Source organism: Etheostoma cragini, chromosome 7 (assembly GCF_013103735.1).
Source record: "Etheostoma cragini isolate CJK2018 chromosome 7, CSU_Ecrag_1.0, whole genome shotgun sequence".
Lineage (NCBI taxonomy): Eukaryota > Metazoa > Chordata > Actinopteri > Perciformes > Percidae > Etheostoma > Etheostoma cragini.
The window spans coordinates 22464845-22482088 of record NC_048413.1 but is presented as its reverse complement, the minus strand read 5'-3'; the positions used below and the strand labels follow the sequence as shown (position 1 = coordinate 22482088).

At 38.4% G+C, this 17244-nt stretch overlaps 1 protein-coding gene across 7 annotated transcripts in view; it reads right to left on the bottom strand.

Moving 5' to 3' along the window:
• The window catches only part of LOC117947049 (tyrosine-protein phosphatase non-receptor type 11-like), a 42814-nt gene extending 25570 nt beyond the window's left edge, over window positions 1–17244 (bottom strand). For 5 of the 7 annotated variants that reach the window (XM_034875610.1, XM_034875615.1, XM_034875613.1 and 2 more), the window contains exons 1-2: window positions 16122–16262; window positions 258–380 (exon numbers count right to left, since the gene is read on the bottom strand). In XM_034875610.1, the coding sequence (XP_034731501.1) occupies window positions 258–380; window positions 16122–16135 (137 nt within the window). In that variant the 5' untranslated portion in view covers window positions 16136–16262. Of the gene's footprint in view, window positions 1–257; window positions 381–8844; window positions 9035–16121; window positions 16263–17225 lie in introns of those variants that run through there. The other 2 variants (XM_034875611.1, XM_034875614.1) reach the window with 2 other exon arrangements.

The following is a 17244-nucleotide window of genomic DNA, read 5'->3' as shown; positions in this document are numbered from 1 at the left end:
TAGGCTTATACATATATATAAATACCCTATCAATCACAATGGATTGGAGGACAAGCAAAGTGCCTAAAATATAAAAAGAACCACTTCCTCTCTAATCAGTGGTCCAGTATCTCAAAACAACAGCACTAGAGCTTTGTTTGTTCTCGGGGCTGAACTTTGAACAAGTGGAAACAGAAAGATTAATAAATAGTGAGACTGATGGTGAACAAAAAAAAAACAATATGAAAAGGAAGTGAGGGAGTGAGGTGAAGCCTTACCTGACAGAGAGGGTAAAATCCCCCGGATTGCTCTTGCTCGGCCGGGCCAGGAAACTGCCGTGGACACCCCGGGTCAACAGAAGCCGTTCTGCCTCGATGCCTGTGATGTTGGGGTGGAACCACCTACACAGCAGTGAAAAACAAGGGACAAATAAGTGACCTGTTAAACGCCAAACTGGTCTATGTGTACATGTTAGAATATATGCAATCTGTCAATCACCCACCACCTTCTTTTTCTATGGAGACAAAACAGGCCCTAACTAAATAGATCTCCTGAGTTTAAAAAACAAAACAAACACACAGAACCAAACACACACACACTCACACACAACCGGTCAAAAGTTTGGGGTCACTTACAAATTTCCATATCAGTCCATTATAGACCGAATACCAGCTGATCTGAGTGGGTGGCCGATATTTAATGCAATATCTACATTGCCCATTATCAGCAACCATTCATCCAATGTTCCAAAGGCACAGGTAACGTTAACATTAGCTACAGTAGTTGTCACTGCCCAATGTGAGGCGAGCGCAGATTTGAGTCGCGCATGCTCAGATGTAAACGGTTTACGACATAACTGCCATTCTGAAATTTGTGAAATATTTATGAAATAATACACTTTTCTCATTACAAACAATAACAGAAAATGGGAATCATTTAAAAAAGGTTTTAGCTATCTATGATTGTTTGATTGCTAACGTTGCTAACGTTCGATGCTAGCTTGTAGCCAGCAATTTGACCGTGGGAAGCCAAAATTGTGATCGCTATAAAATTTGATGAATTGTGCAGCCCTATAAGCCAACCATATGGGCTTGCAGGGTTTTAGCTACATGGCAGTGTGCTATGTATCTTCAGACCTGTAGGAGTGTTTTTACATATTTCATATTCAGCAGTGTGTATGTTTCATTAGTTTAGTCTAAAAACTGGCTTTTTTCAGTACAGATGAAAATATTAGATAAATCAAAAACAGTTATTACAACATGAAATATTTTACAGAATAAATGTAGTCAAAAGTATTTGTAAAGGGACACTTTCTGTGTTTGTTTGGCTTTGGACTCCAATCCACTGCATTTGAAATGAAACAATGACTATAAAGTTGAGGTTGTTCACATTCATGTTGAGCCAACACTATAGGAAATGTGTTCTTTTTATACATCTCTAGGCCATTTGCAAGAACAGAAATTGTACAGCTGTAAGATTGTTAAATGTTGCTGAATAAACAGACTGCTGAGGAGAAACTCCAAAGAAGGACTTAACTGGGCTTTGCATGTTATGTTTAATTAGTGCAGTATTAATACAAAGAACAAACTAGCAACTAAGATGACTTAGTGATATCTCGTTGCCTTTTGGCGGTAGAATCAGATCAGTTCAGAACCCTGGATTTTATAAACAGGGTCAAAGGTTTTGCCCAAAACCTGAGGAGGAAAAATAGCTGGTTTGACGAACTTTTGGCTTTTTACACTGCTACTGTGTGTTTGAGGCTGGTTTGGTCATTTTCGTTCATGAATATTACACTTAATCATTTTCTATGTAATGGAACTATTATAATGGGAATCTTTCAGCTGTAACTGTATAATTCTGTAATATAATTTACCATGTATTTTAAAACTGAACTTACTTTCTTTAATAAAATAAACAATATCTTAAGTCACACATCAGTTGCATGCTGGTGTTCAAAGTAAAATGACACCAATAAATAAATAAATAATGTGCTTCTCAATTACACTTTAGCATAGCATGTATGTTGAAAGGTAGTTGGACTGACACATTATTCCAGTAGCGATAATGAAAAAAGACAACCTCCAGCAGATCTAGGGCTAAATTGGAAGCAATAGTAACTTCTAAAACTTTTATTCCATCATGTGTATGCTCATTTTGTTAAAAAAAGATTCATTGACAATTTATAACAAAATCTGTAATCAATATTTTCGTGGTGCATTAGTACAAAGTATACTTCTTTCTTTGCATTAAACCACACATTTATTTCTTGATACAAACTGTATGTCCTGTCCTGGTTTAAAGGGAAATACATTGCAAAGCAAAAGCTAATGATTACATGTTACTTCCTCTGTTCCAAAACCCTGCAGGCAAATATTTATCCCATTCTCAGGTATGTTGACCAAATATCTGGGTTGTGCACTCTTACTGGAGTGTTTGATACTGCCACTTATCCAAACTAAACCATATTCACTATTCACAAGTAGTCGTAAGACATAAACCCAGCACATCTGCACTGCTGTTAGCACCATGCTGGAGTGTTGAGTAAAAACATGGTTTAATGAGTGAAGGACTACACTGATCTTGAAGAAGTAGTGATTATGTACAGAAGCAATGTCCCAGTGAATGGCTGTATGTCAGCTGTGGGGATTTAAAGCTCATGTTGAAGCAGGGATCATTGGGTTAAACCTCTCTAACTACTGTGTGCCATTGCTGGCTAATCCAATGCACCATTAGCCATCCAGGGCCTCATTTGTGTGTCAAGGAAGGGGGGGTTTGAGAAAAATGACACACGCACAGTATACAGTAAGGGGTGTACTGTCTATCAGTGGTGATACAAACATGTGTTATCATTTTAGTGAAAACATGAACTCAGTTAAGCAGCATTGAAGCTCTGCAAACCTCAGTGACAAAATTGCCACAACAAACCTAAAAGTCAGTTTTGTATTCACAACCAGTGTTCATTTTATTTTATTTTATTATTTTATTTATATTTTTTATTGATACCCAATGGAGAAATTACAATTTACACTCTGTTTGTTAGGAATAACACTGGGATTTCATAATTGTAACGCATACACACAAATTTTGATCTTTAAGTTATTTTATACAGTAAATCTAAGAAGTCATTAGGCAACCATGAAGGGCTGCATTAGCTAGTGGAGTAGGAAATTAAACAATTCCAGTAACAGTTTATAAATCTGTTATAAATCTATTAGTCAAATGAGAGAAAGTGAATCAATGATGGTATTGGTAATTAAGTGTTTAAGTCATCTATTGAGTAAACCAACCAAACATTTGCTGGTTTCAGCTCCTCAAATCTAACAATTTGTTGACTTTTTCTTTGGTTTTTGGACTGTTAGTCAGGAAAAATAAGTCATTTGAAAACATCACTTTGAGCACCTATGATCCTTTTTTTATAGAACAAATAATGAATTTTTTGTAAAAGATAATAAGGGATAGATTATCTGAAAATGAAATTCTAAGCTCTATAAGAATTGTGTGCATTTTGAAGTTAAACAACTGAACCATGAAAAACTGTTGTCAAGTAGTAACCCCAACACTAGTCCAAATCCACGATGCCAATAAGCCAGAGCACGTTTTTTTTCCCATCCTGGAATGCTGTTTGGAGCAGCCAGACCCTCCTCCACAGCGTTGTGGAAGAAAATAACCTTTCTGTGCAGCTCTTGACTTTTTCGTGGGAAAGAAATGCTTGATGCCAATGATTCAACAACAATGGGAGTGACATATAGACCAAATGAGTCACGGAAATCATGCCTTTTACATCCTAAATTATAGCCTTTCAGCACCACCCCCGACACATTACAAAGGCTTATTATTGATTAATATAACCCAGGGGGAAGCAGGCAGACGGTAACACAAGAGCGCCTTCATGAAGCTCATGCTGAGGAGATAATATCTGAAAGCTTCAACAGTGGGCAAGCATTTAGGCGTTTATGTTTTTGCACACTGTTTGACACAAACCCATGACAGTAAGTTAAAAATAAAACTCATGTGTCAGCTCAGCAGATCTTGTGTCACTTCAGAGCGACAAATACAAACCAAAAAAACGTCTTGTACCGGCTTTGACAGTACACTATTTCCTGCTTCAAATGTTACAGCCAACGTTACATGATTGCTGGATATACCAAACTAACTTTTCTCCACTCTCCTGGAGCAGGAGTGAATAGCATACAGGAACATCGCAACTGTTGTGTAAATTTGCCTAACTTTAACCACTTAACTTATTCGTTAATATCGCCAATTAAAAAAAGCAAATCATACGCCAGGGTACCTGTAACGTTACGCCTATAACGTATATCCAAAGGTGGGAAGTAACGAGTTACAATTACTCGAGTAAGTAAATGTAACGGAGTAAGTTAGTAAGTAACGCCTCATTTTAATGATTTATTATGACAGAGAGAGAGACTTCCGCTAAAGGCTCTACCACGTGACTGTGTTTCGCCAATCAAATAGAGTTGTGCAGTCTCGTCACGTGATCATACTCAATGTCAGCAGCGGGACGAGTTAGCTTTACAGTCGTATTAAAACAAAAATGTCAGAATCAACCATCAGCAACGCAGACACAGACAAGGAGGAAAACCCCCGGCCTCATGTTGTTTACCTTAGTAAATGTGCAAAACAGCAGCCACATTATGTCTGATTGAAAGCTGGTGTTATAAAATTAAATCAGACATTACTCAACAGTTACTCAGTACTTGAGTAGTTTTTTCACCAAGCACATTTTTACTCTTATTCAAGTAATTATTTGAATGACTACTTTTTACTCATACTTGAGTCATATTATTCTGAAGTAACAGTATTTTTGGCTAGTCTACCCATCTCTGCGTTTATCTCCCTCACAAAAAAACAAAAACCTGGCCAATATATTTATTACAGCCAATAGATTACCACATTCAAAATAAAGTACTCAACAGTGGAAGAATCTTCAACACAACATTGAATACTTTAATTTATTCAACATTGTCTTTCCCCTAGGTTGACTGCAGCAATTTAAAAAAAAGGTTGACAACTGTGCAGCATTGGGGAGAGGTCCAACAGCTTTGACTTTGAATGTGTTACAACCAATTTTCTCTTTCCACAACTCCAACAGGAGATTGCTTACGTGGACATTGCACAAGAGACAAGACGGTACAAGCTGCAGTCATCAACTTGATGTCACTATGGTGATATCCTGCGACATTGTTGACGAAAAAGACAACACTACATTTTCAATGGGCACTGTCCTAGTGAGAGGAAACACGAGAAGAGGGAAAGAGAGACAGGTGAGGCTAGAGACAGACACGGCAGGATAATCAGTAATGATACTAAATGTGTGATAGGGTTTGTACAGGAGGGAATGATACATGATATATATTAGAATTCTGACCAACGCAGCGTACTACACCTCTCCATTGTGGTCATCGAGGATCCTCTATTGTTGGAGGTTAACCACAGAACTTGTCCATTGTAAAATCAAATGCCATAATCTGCTCAATCCAGATACAAATATTAGTCCATCTTGTATGAACAGAGAGTCTTGACTGGACTGGACCAGCTTTTGACAGATAGACCGCAGCAGACTAGAGCAGACATCTGACCCAGACTACACCCGGCCCCCTTATCCTCACCAGGGGGCAAAACCGATCTGCTGCGCTTTCTCTCATTCCACAAGCCCAGAGAGCAGATTATAGAAAGAACTATACAAATAATAAATACTAACCGATTACAAGGGGATTAGTCCTCAAAACATGTAAGAGTGGAGGGTGAGTAGGACAAGGCCCTCTCTGTGACATTCGAAATATCTCTGGAAGTTTGGCAGGGAAGCCGGTGCGGTTGAGCGGAAGATGGACCATTTGACAGACAGGAAACAATGACGGAAAGATTTTCGGTTTTATTATTGTCCATGTTTCCACATATCTTGTTCAAATAACGTTTGAATCTCAAGAAGACTTCCTGATTGAACTTAGTTACTTTTGAACCATGGCACTAATTCAACATATCCAACAATAAAAAAAATTCTACAAATCCCTATTTTTATTTAACAAAAGAAGCCAAGAGTATTAAATGTTACCCACAAGCAGTTATGCTTAAATCAAAATTAGCTAACAATATGATTAAATCAGAAACTGTTAAAGAAAAGAAAAAGAGTTACAGCCTGATAGATAATTAATTTGTTATTTGAGGCTAATACCAAAGAAACACAAAAAGACATGGCATAAACAATTTTTTTTGATAAGGATCCCTTCTTGGCCTTTTAGAAAAAAACTGACTTGAATTGACAAAGTTTGTTTGAGAATTGACAAACATAATTTTACTGTTACAGCCGGAGCTGGTTGATGTGGCTCGGGAAAGGGAAGTTTGGGGTCCCCTACTGGAGCTGCTGCCCACGCAACCCGATACCGGATAAGCGGATGAAGATGGATGGATGGATGAAACAGAGTTTAGTGGTCTCAGGTGGACTGTGTGATATTGTGTTTTGTTGCTTACTAGCTGACATACACGCCAATACCAATATCTGCTAATATGCAATCTAACCAGCATGCCAGCTCCAGGTACAGTTTTTAAACCTTTGTGCAACGGATGCTAATTATGTATACAGTTATTACTGTAGAATCAGGTACTGTATTTTTGTATCTTTTATTTGACTATATATTTTCCACTTCCACACGATTTGAACGGGCCAATTGTTTCGCGTCCTGCTCCAGCTGCTTCTTGCCGCTATCTCCACAACCATTGCACCTTACAGAAGGCCCTCAAAGCAACTTAACTGTATACTACTGGTTTTGTGTGTACTTCTACTTCACAACAAAACATTTTACTACTACATTTACATGACAGAGAAATGTTATTGGTCCTCAGCAGATGTAGCCTATTTGTAGATGTGGGCATGGTTTAGAACTAAGCAGTATATCGATATTAAAGTGATATCATGATACGAGACTAGACATCGTCTTAGATTTTGGATATCGTAATATTGTAATATGACATGTGTTGTCTTTTCCTGGTTTTAAAGGCTGCATTACAGTAAAGTTATGTCATTTTCTGAACTTACTATTTGCCTTTATCCACTTAGTCATTATGTCCACATTATTGATGATTATGTATCAAAAATCTCATTGTGTATATAATTTTGTGGAAGCACCAATAGTCAACTCTATAATATCGTTGCAGTATCGATATCAAGGTATTTGTAAAATTACAGTGATATTTGATTTTCTTTATATTGCCCAGCCCTAGCATGATCATTGAACAGCAGGGGAGAGAGATGTTGCAATGGTTTATGAGCAGTGCCAGGTGAGGTGATTGACACAGCTCATTGACTAATTATACTCTTTCACTTACACAATTTGAGTTGCAACCGTGATCCTGTAGGATATCCACTCGTGCTCACTGACTTCAGGGGCCTGTTTCAGGAAGGAGGTTTAACAAACTCTAAGTCTAACTCTGAATTGATTTACCCTGAGATGGGAAACTCTGAGTTTTTAGTTCCAGAAAAGCTGATTTAAGTTGTTTCAATCAACTCAGAATTGGTTCACTCAGAGCTAAGCGCATGCACCACCACTATAAAAAGGCAGCATGAATGGAGCCATGATACCACGATTCATCATTGCAAAACCAATTACAAATCTGTCAGCATACTTTACCCCTCTGGCAATGGAAATACTCATGCGCACATATAGCAAGTTGAACATATATTTTGTTTTTAAAAAAGCAAAAAGGCTGCTTCTGCAAAATGGCAAGACTTGGTGTGGGAGAAAATTGTTGCTGCAGTCAATGCTTAAGCTGTAATATAGTGTATACATTTGATATTTATTATTCTTTAAGTCGGGCTTTCATTGTAAAGGGTAAAAACGGAAGAAGTGAAGCTAGCGTTATGCTGCTGTTACTGTGGGAGTTAATAAAAGTGTGTGGGCCGTCATGTTTTTGTTTTATTACCCTTGGCTGCAGTAGTTTGCACATTTTAGCTCTAACCTGGCTTGTTTACTTTATTAGATTCCAGCGTGCTCAGTGTTACGTCTATCGCGCATGCTTGGCCGGCCAGCAGGAGCGAGTGACTCTCAGAGAGTCCCGCCTTTAAAATAGGATGAAACAACTCAAAATTCTTTAAAATAGGATGAAACAACTCAAAATCCTTTCAAATAGGATGAAACAACTCAAACTCATATTTAGTTTACTGTACTGAGGAGTTATTGACAAGCCATGGGTGTCAGCTGGTGGGCAGATTACTTGTGGTATTGTTTTTAATCCTACACAGATTCATATGGCAAAATAATAACAGTGGGGCAAAAATGCCTTATGTCACTAATCCATATCTAATCCCTTATCACAGCACTGCGGTCACTAGTCAAATTTTCAAAAACAATGGAGACAGACTTGAGCCAGGTGTACATTCTGGACCATGTTACAAACAGACAACAGCGGCAACTATTGCACAACTGCTCACCTTGTCAGGTTTACAGACAGCTGAAGGCAGGGGGATAGCTTTCCCTGAGTGTCACGGCACGCACACAACTTTTACAGCATTCTTAACGCATACGCTATTGTAGTAACGCTTAAAGCATACTACAAGCCCCTTTGTTACCAAACTTCCTAAACGTCCACCTTTACGGCAACACATCCACATCAATACAGAGGAACAAAATACTGTAAAAATGTACGCACACTAAGGCATAGCCAGGTCGCCACAAGATCTCCAGAGTTCACTTGTTATCCTTCTGCGCTGGATTCTAGGTCTGTTCATTAAATTAAGCAGACTACAGCCGAATTAAAGGCAGTATTTACGGAAAGAGGAGGAGTTCAAAGATGTCTGAGGGTTCTCAAAAGCAGAAAATGCGCTGAAGTTAAATGGGATTGTTTCTGCCCTACCTCACCATTCTGGTCGAAGCCTGCCACAGCCTCTTGCTTCAGCAGCCTCAGAGTTTAGTAATCCAGCACTGGGCAGTGTTACACAAGACACGGCGTAAGGGAACGAGGGAGATATAGAGACGAAAGGAGAAGGGTGGGGGGGTTGCGATTGTAAAATTGTTACTGGGTTAAATAGAGTGAGACAGAGACAGTGAAAGAAATGACAAAGAAGTGGAGGAGGGTGCTTTGTAAGTGTTATTGAGAGAGTGAGAGAGTGCAGGAGGGAGCCCAAGTGGGCGGAGGCCTTTTAATCTGGGATTTGGACGAGCGTGAGCAGGCCTGATACCAGCACCCGTCAGTGCTATCAGTCATCCCCCTGCATTCCCTCCTTCCCCACCTCAGACAAATGTGACAAGCGCTGGCAGACTGATCCAAAAACCCTCTGCTCTTCTCCCTCAGCCTCACCTTCCCTCCCCTTTGTACCCTAAGAGGTAAGCGCCTGTTTGATGCCTCTGCTCCAAAGCCCATTCTGTGATCATAGGGCTAACAGAGCTTTCACTGGCTGTAACATAGACAAGGCCAGGTCAACTACAAGGTCTCTGCTATCTTGTCGGAGGTTAAATGCAACAGCTGTGTTGCCCGTGCCCGGAGATTACACCTGATCGTGCGAGGCATTGTTACACCGCATCATAGTTAGCCCTCGCCAAGCTAAACCCCTTAATCCAGCTAATTCAGCAGTATGTTATTAGGCTATTCATTTTGCAGCTTGCACATGAGTTAGAAAATAAATGCAGACAGCATACAGCAGTATTAGACTGCAGTGTAAGGTCTAACAAGGGCTCCACGATATGAGGAAAATATGTGATATGCGAAAACATTGCTGAATATCGCAATAACCATATTACTGTGTGCATAGATTTCACGGCTGTCCATCCAATAGTTTCAGTCTGGTCAGGTGGACTGACAGACCGACAGACAGACATTGCCATTCCTTAAGTGCCACAAACATGAATAAAAATATATAGCAGCCTTAATCTGTGTGACTGAGACTAAAATAACGGGTTAAACCAGAATATTTCAGTGCTGTCCTTTTCATATGAAGCAGATCAAACAAGACCTTTAATTTTCAAGAATAAAACTCATTTCCCCAAATGTCACTTATGTAATCCTGTCTGCTAGGCTAGGTTTCTTGAAAGCCTTTTGGAGATTTGCAGAGAAAATACTAATTTTGTGATCTGGGTGTGTGCGTTGTCAAAGCACAGGACAAAATGCATTTGCCCCGTCTCTTTCAATGTTTCTGCGTTTAATGATTAACTTTTAGGCCACCACTCACACTCACCACTTGTAGAAACCTGGTTATCGGGAACTGCTCATTTGCTTGCAAATGTTCAAGTTTCCATATTAACCAACTGCATTCAATAATAAGTTTACAACCAGTGCTGTTGATGTATTTTCAATTATGCTATATTTGGGTACAATGTAAAAAAGTGTTATTTTAATAAAAAAATATTGTAAGAAGCCATTTATTGAAATCTGTAATGTGTATGTGTACTGTAGCTTTCAAAGTGTCTCCAGAAACAATTAAAATAACAAATAACAGTTTTGGATTACCTAGTAAAATATCATTGTGCAGATCCACAGAACCAATCTATTATGGCAACACCACCATTGGGTGATAAAACTGATGTCCCTAAAGTTATATGTACTTGAAGTAAAAAGATTACTCTGTGCAGCACTGTAGATTTGAGTCACTGTCAATTTTGAGAAGTCATTAACACAGACTGAACAGCATGCACTTCCAAGAAAACCAGGTCTATATTCTCTCCCTCCCTCCCCTCCTAAGATCAGAGCAGAAGTGACTAAGAGTTTTCCAAGAATAGGATTCTCTTTGACAACCACCAGGCACCCCATTTCACTGCATCTGGCCTTGGGCAGTGAGAGAAAGACAGAGGCAAGACAAAAAGAAGGGGATTTCAAATAACCTGGATTTATCTGACAAGATGTCGACAGGAAAGAAGACAACACACTGGATGAACCGTGGGAGAGACAGGCAGCTGGGAGCTGCAGGTTAGGCCTCGGGCTGGTTGAGGGGAAACAGGCCCAGTGTGCATCCAGCCACCACTCTATCCTCTTACATAATGTCTCAAGTTCAATATAGCCCTGGTTGTCTATTTAAAGCATGTCCGTCTAGGCCAGCTGACATAAAGGTGATATACTTAGTAGCCACAGCGCAGCATGAAAGCCTCGGCTAGGGCTAAATTAGTCACAGACAAGCCCGGGGTGTGGATTTTGGTAATGTTGCAGATATTTTTAGCCCAGCTGATGATCCAGGGTATTTACATGAGGTGCAAAACTCGCCTGCCCCACACCCCACCCCCATAGCTGGATGCCTAGCTTCTCTGTGTGTAACACCAGGCAGTCCTCTTAGTAAAATTGGCTAAATGACTAACTTAGGAAATCACTTTGCACGTGCATGCTGTTTGTTTTCAACACTTGCACATACTAAATGTTCAAAAGCTTTCAGGGTAGTTAGCAAGTTCTTTAATCATGCAAAAACCACTAATAGAACAGGGAAGCTATAGTTTGTGGCTTTTATATTTACATGGAGTAAACAGTACTTGTCAAACACAGAGTAAAAATGGCTCTGGGCATTAATGGTTAATAAATAACTACTATGTTTTTTCATCCAACATTTCCAATAGCCAACATGGAAACCCACTTTTTTGGAAAGCAGAAAGTAGTTAATACATATTGGACTTCTTGCCTGACACTAACTGAGGATACAGAATAATTGCTCCAAAGGTTTTTATCACACAACATTCTTCACAATTGTGCATAACTTCAATGCCTAATGTATCATGTAAATAATGGAATATTACTGTTTTAATTTGGATTTAATAATGTACTGGCAGCATGGTGTTTAAGATTAACTAATGTTTACATAACATGTTTGGCCCTTGTTTGCATAGTTTGAACAATGTCTAATGTGTTATAGGATCCTTCTCACTCAAAAAGCATTCAAAACAAGCATCTTTAATAAAACAGTTTCTAAGTGACAGCATTCAGTTCAGTTCAGGGACTCAGTCCAGTACCCATTCATCATCAAAGGAAAATGTTACTGAGCAAAATAATATTATTGAAAGCAACTGTATGATACTTTGCTAAGATGTATGCATCTCATTTTACTATGCAAAACTAAAGGCATAGTTGGAATGTAGTTCATGTTTAAGACTGTTGGTCTTACTGGAAAAATAACAGGTGCAAAGACTGAATTTGCATTTCTGCATTTAAAATCATTTTGAATGCCAGTTAAGGCTATGAACGATTGAAGATGACTCTTGTATCCTGTATCCACATTTGCTATTAATTTCTGTATCTAACAGACTGCAGGATAACTTTATTTATTTAAAACTTATTTTATTTTTATAACCGTAATACTCAGAAGAAGGTTCACATTTGGACCATTAAAAATGAACTGAAAAAAAAGAAAAGTGAACTGTGAAATATCACGCGACAGATACAATTTTAGACAAATGACCTCTTTCTGTAACAAACTTGCTTGTTTATACCTGTTGGTAAAGAGAAGTAAAATGGTAATCATTAGTTAGTGGTCACGTTGTTCCTCTTTTCCAGCCTACTCTTCTCACCTGCCAACGCTAGCGATGGATAATTGTACTTCTCAGTGAAGTGAGATGAGCTTGACTTCAATATTCAAAGTCATTTAACAGAGAAGACCCAGAAACAATGATAGGTGTGGCATTATTACCCAGATTAAAGCTGAGATTGGATTCACACAACTCAATAAAGATTTAGTGGTATTATGTTAAACACCTAAACAAACTACTTGACATACACCTGGAATAGCATATCCTTTCTACCCTGAGAAGCACTTTGTCTCGTAAACTTTATCGGCATTGTTTTTTTGTCTGAATAAAATGCAAAACATGTATCTGGAAAAAAAAGAGTTGGTTCATAGCACTCCTGGAAATGTTGGCAGTGCTATCTTATTCCTCCACATGGGCTGTTGTTTTCCTGTCGGCTTATCGACTAAACTGACTCACTGTTCTCAGCTGGTAAAATGAGTTTCAGTGACAGACGAGGTCTCCTCTTTAAACAAAGGGGGGCAGAGGTGGTTTCCAACAGTGGAAAGTTTGTTATAATACACAAAATCAACTAGCAAAACAAAAATGGAACAGAATAGTTAATTCTGCTGATTTTGCATCATCACAGCTTTATACTGAACTCATCACAATGCTTAATCATTGTAACATTGACGGTACAATCACAATGAGGGACAGTATACGTTGTTCCTTTACGACTAAACCTGCCATAGCTCTTCACTGCAACGACAATAATCACAATTATTCACAAATCACAATAATAACAAAGTATGTGGAAACTCAGCCCTCCCCAACAGTATGATGATTAAAATCCTTCCTGAAATGGAGAGTCGGAACGATACTATCATCAACAGGAGACCAGGTCTGCCTGATCAAGATGGCACGCACTGTAGTATTGTTCCCTTGTGGTATTTGAGTTCAGGAAGTACAAAATGAGCCACAGAGCAACAGTCGTACGTGTCTTGGCCGGCGACAATATTAAAACAACTCTTAACTTCGTCTTAATGTTTCCCACACACATTAGTTGATTTATCACTGAGGGATTCAAACCCTGGTCTCCCACACCAAAGACACATGTCATATCCACTGCACCATCACCATTATCTGATCTCAGTCAGCTGTTGGCTTTTTATTAATTCCCCCCCGAAACAGTGTTCTAGTGATTATTGGAGAAGGGCACCCTTTTTTGCCTATTCCTTTCAGTTGTAATACCATTTTACTCAATGGTCTTCTTAAGATTTTAGACAAGAGGGCACCACTAGACACACATTTACAGTTGTGTCTATTGTACAAAATGTCTATTGTTTAAGCCAATTACTGGCCTTTATACGTAAGGTACTGTCTATATGTGCACACAACAGTTTGGTTAAGCTTTTCATCTGTGTATTCAGGTACAAGTAAATACTGTATGTAGGGCTGTCTAACTGAAAGGACACCAACATTCTTGCAATAGATGAATAATCAGCAACTGCAAGATTTGGATTTTACTTAATTATCTTATGCAAAGCTGAGCCACACACAAAAACAAACTGTTTATAGTATATAGGTTTGCCCATATAACGTAGGAAGGAGTTAAGCAATGCAATGGTCCATGTTCATAGAAATGTTGTGTGATGTGAAGAACAAGGTTATATTTTAAATGTTCCTTTAATGTACCAGCCAGCCTGGCAGCTGTTTGCAAACTCCATTTGATGCACCGAGGTCTATGCCTTATCCAGCTACAGTCTATTGTCAGAAAACACAATTTTGCCAAAATAACATAGCCAGAATTCATTACTCTTTGTTCTGTCAGAATAGAAAAAAATGCCTTTGTGTTTTGTGGATTATGTTATAATCAGTAGACAGGCCTTTTTATGCACATACCAAAGGCAAAACAGAAAACAAAATCACATGTTAAATACCATGCAAGACAACACATCTGCTAGATTTTCCACCCATATAGCCTAGTGGTAGTGTACAGTATTTGTATCAACTATAAACTCCCTGTTTGCCAACCTTGCATTTTCTTGAGTCCACAACAGCTATAATGGTCAAGATAGAAGCTGATTGCTGAAGTCAACATTTCAGAGGTCACCTTGCTTAAAAGCAGGACTAAAAGTTATTCCACTTCAAAACACCACTAGTTATAACAAGGGGCTAAAAAGAAGAGCCAATAACCCCACCTAATAACCATAACACAACATATTTCAATTATAATTTTTCTCACAGCAAGAAATATCATCTTTCTGTGTATTGGAGAGTCCATGGAAAGGCCTGTCTGGGAGGAACTCTGACATTATATGACCCAACAAGTGCAAAATCTAAATAACCACTTCATACATTACATGTATGCACTCCTGTTTACGGTTTTCAGCACAGCTCGTAATTCCTCACACTACGCTGGTCAACGTATCAGGGAGATCTACAACACATTACTAGTCCACAGATGTGCATGTGGTTAGTAATATGTTGGAAGAGGACCAAGTTATTGGTGGGAGGAATATTCATACAGTGCACAAAGATTACCAAAGCTGTCAGAGTAAAGCGGGATAACAGTTGGAGAGAACTGACTGAGCCCTGTAACCATATGAACTAAAAAAGAAAATACATGGATTTTAAAGATCCATGTATTGACCAGGCCTTTCTTTTCTTTACTTGCTGTTTTCTTGGTCCTTGGGGAAGAAGGTTTTATATATTAAGTGGAAGAGGGAGAACTATTTTGATGATATACTCTATAGGCTAGTCCCAGTTGTCTTTTACTGCTTGCAACCAGCTATCATCTCCCTTTTAATTTGTTTGGTACTTATTCTATTTTATTATTTACTTCCTTTTTTATGATTACTATTTAAACAAATATTAATTTTGTTGCTGTTTCCTTGTTCTTTTTACTCCTTCCTTTAAAATATTGGTATTGGATTTATGCATGATGCTTACGTTGAGGCAAGTTCTTTAAAATGAGTTTGTATCATGCATATAAATAAATAAGAAGTATTAAAAAAATATATTGATTGTATGTTTTATTACAATTCTGGGAGGGACTAAAAGTGTAGGCCTACATGTAGTATTAGTATTACTTAGTAATGTTATATTGGTATTACATACTTTAGTGTTTTTAAGCTTCAGTTAGTAATTAGATGCACACATTTTTTTTTGGTTCTTATCAATAATTGTTAAAATATAATATATACCTGAAATATGTTGTGAGGAGTTGCCATTGACTTAGCTACAACTCATAAATAAATCACACCACTCATTAACACATGCGCATAAAATGCAAATATATGTAAAACATGAAAACAGGGCAACTTGACACCGTATTAGTTCCACTGTTGTTTCGCAGCAGCTAGCTAAATTAGTTAAAGCAAAGTCACATATTTATAAAAGCTTTCAACGTCGCCACCTTTGTTACCACCACACTTTAACCAAAGATAGTTCCATAACTCTATGCTAATTCATAATTAACATGACAAACGTATAATGGATTTTCTTTGGGTGACATTTTAAATTTGAGGCGTCAAGTGCGCCGGCCGGCCACAGGGGTCTGTGACACGAAAAAAGTTGAGGCGCCCCTGCTTTCTTGTTGGCAGCCTCAGTTCAGTCTCGCCGCACAATCTCTGAACGCTCGTGCAGTGTGAAGAGGCTGTTAAATATTACGCGATTAATGACAGTTTAAAAAAAACAAAAAAAACGCAACTTTACCTGCGAGATGTCATAGCAGTCTCTGAAAGCTGTCAAGGGTCCACAAACGCTCCCCTTTCGCCTCTGCTGAATCGCTGTGAAGAGTGAGAGATCTGTTGAACCTGCTTGTTGCTCTACACATAACTACTGACACGTTTTCCGGTTTTTGCCTTCAAAATAAAGTCCTTTAGTTTTAGGCGAATTTTTTAGGAGGTGAATTTTCATTTTGAATAGGTTTGAAAATTATTTGAATACATTTTGCACATGAGTGTTTTTATTTTTAAACACGACTTTTCTAGTAAAAAAAATATGAAGAAGTATTTCATACAGTATAGCCAATAGGCTCATAACAAACCAAGACTAATAACTCCAAACTAACTTTAACGGTTCCACGTATTTTGATCGTATAACATCTTGTAGGCCTACTTCACAACATTCTAACATCTTGTACTTCACCTTTTAAATGCAGTTATGCTAGCCTACTTTTCCTTTTGTCAAATGTGACCGTTAAACACTTTTATTTTGCCCGAAAAGCTTCTTGTCATGTCCTGTTCTGACTAAACCTAGCTACCTTGATGCATCTAGAAAACATTGCTAAAGTTCCCTGGCATATTCAGTTTAATATTACAGGCGTAATAACCTTTTGCTACAATGGCCGTTGACAAAGATGCACAAATGTATCGTTGACTCTTCACTTGTTATTGGCACTGAGAGTCATGATCGTAACTGAAAACAGGGGCACACACCTGTGACTGTAACTCTTAATTAATTAACGAGCTACAGTACCTCAGCCATGTTCTTAAGCTGCTCTCCACGCTGTGATGTGAAAGAATGGAATTTGCTTTTGCTAAAACTATGCTTAGTTGCCAAAATGAGAGACCTTGATTTACATTTTTAGTTTTAAATTGATAATGGTGTTAACTCAATGAAAGAGCAGCAGAATAGTAAGCTGCAGGCCAACAGCCTTTGAAATAAATAAAATAAAGAAACTGCCTTTACAACTCATACACATGATGTGTCTACCCATTGATTTCCTTTACTTTCACTAATGACACAATAGTAATTAACAGCCTTTTGCTATGCCATGCTCTGCTATTGTCTCAAGAGATAAGGCAGGTCTATTACCTCGTTGTCTGTTAACCCC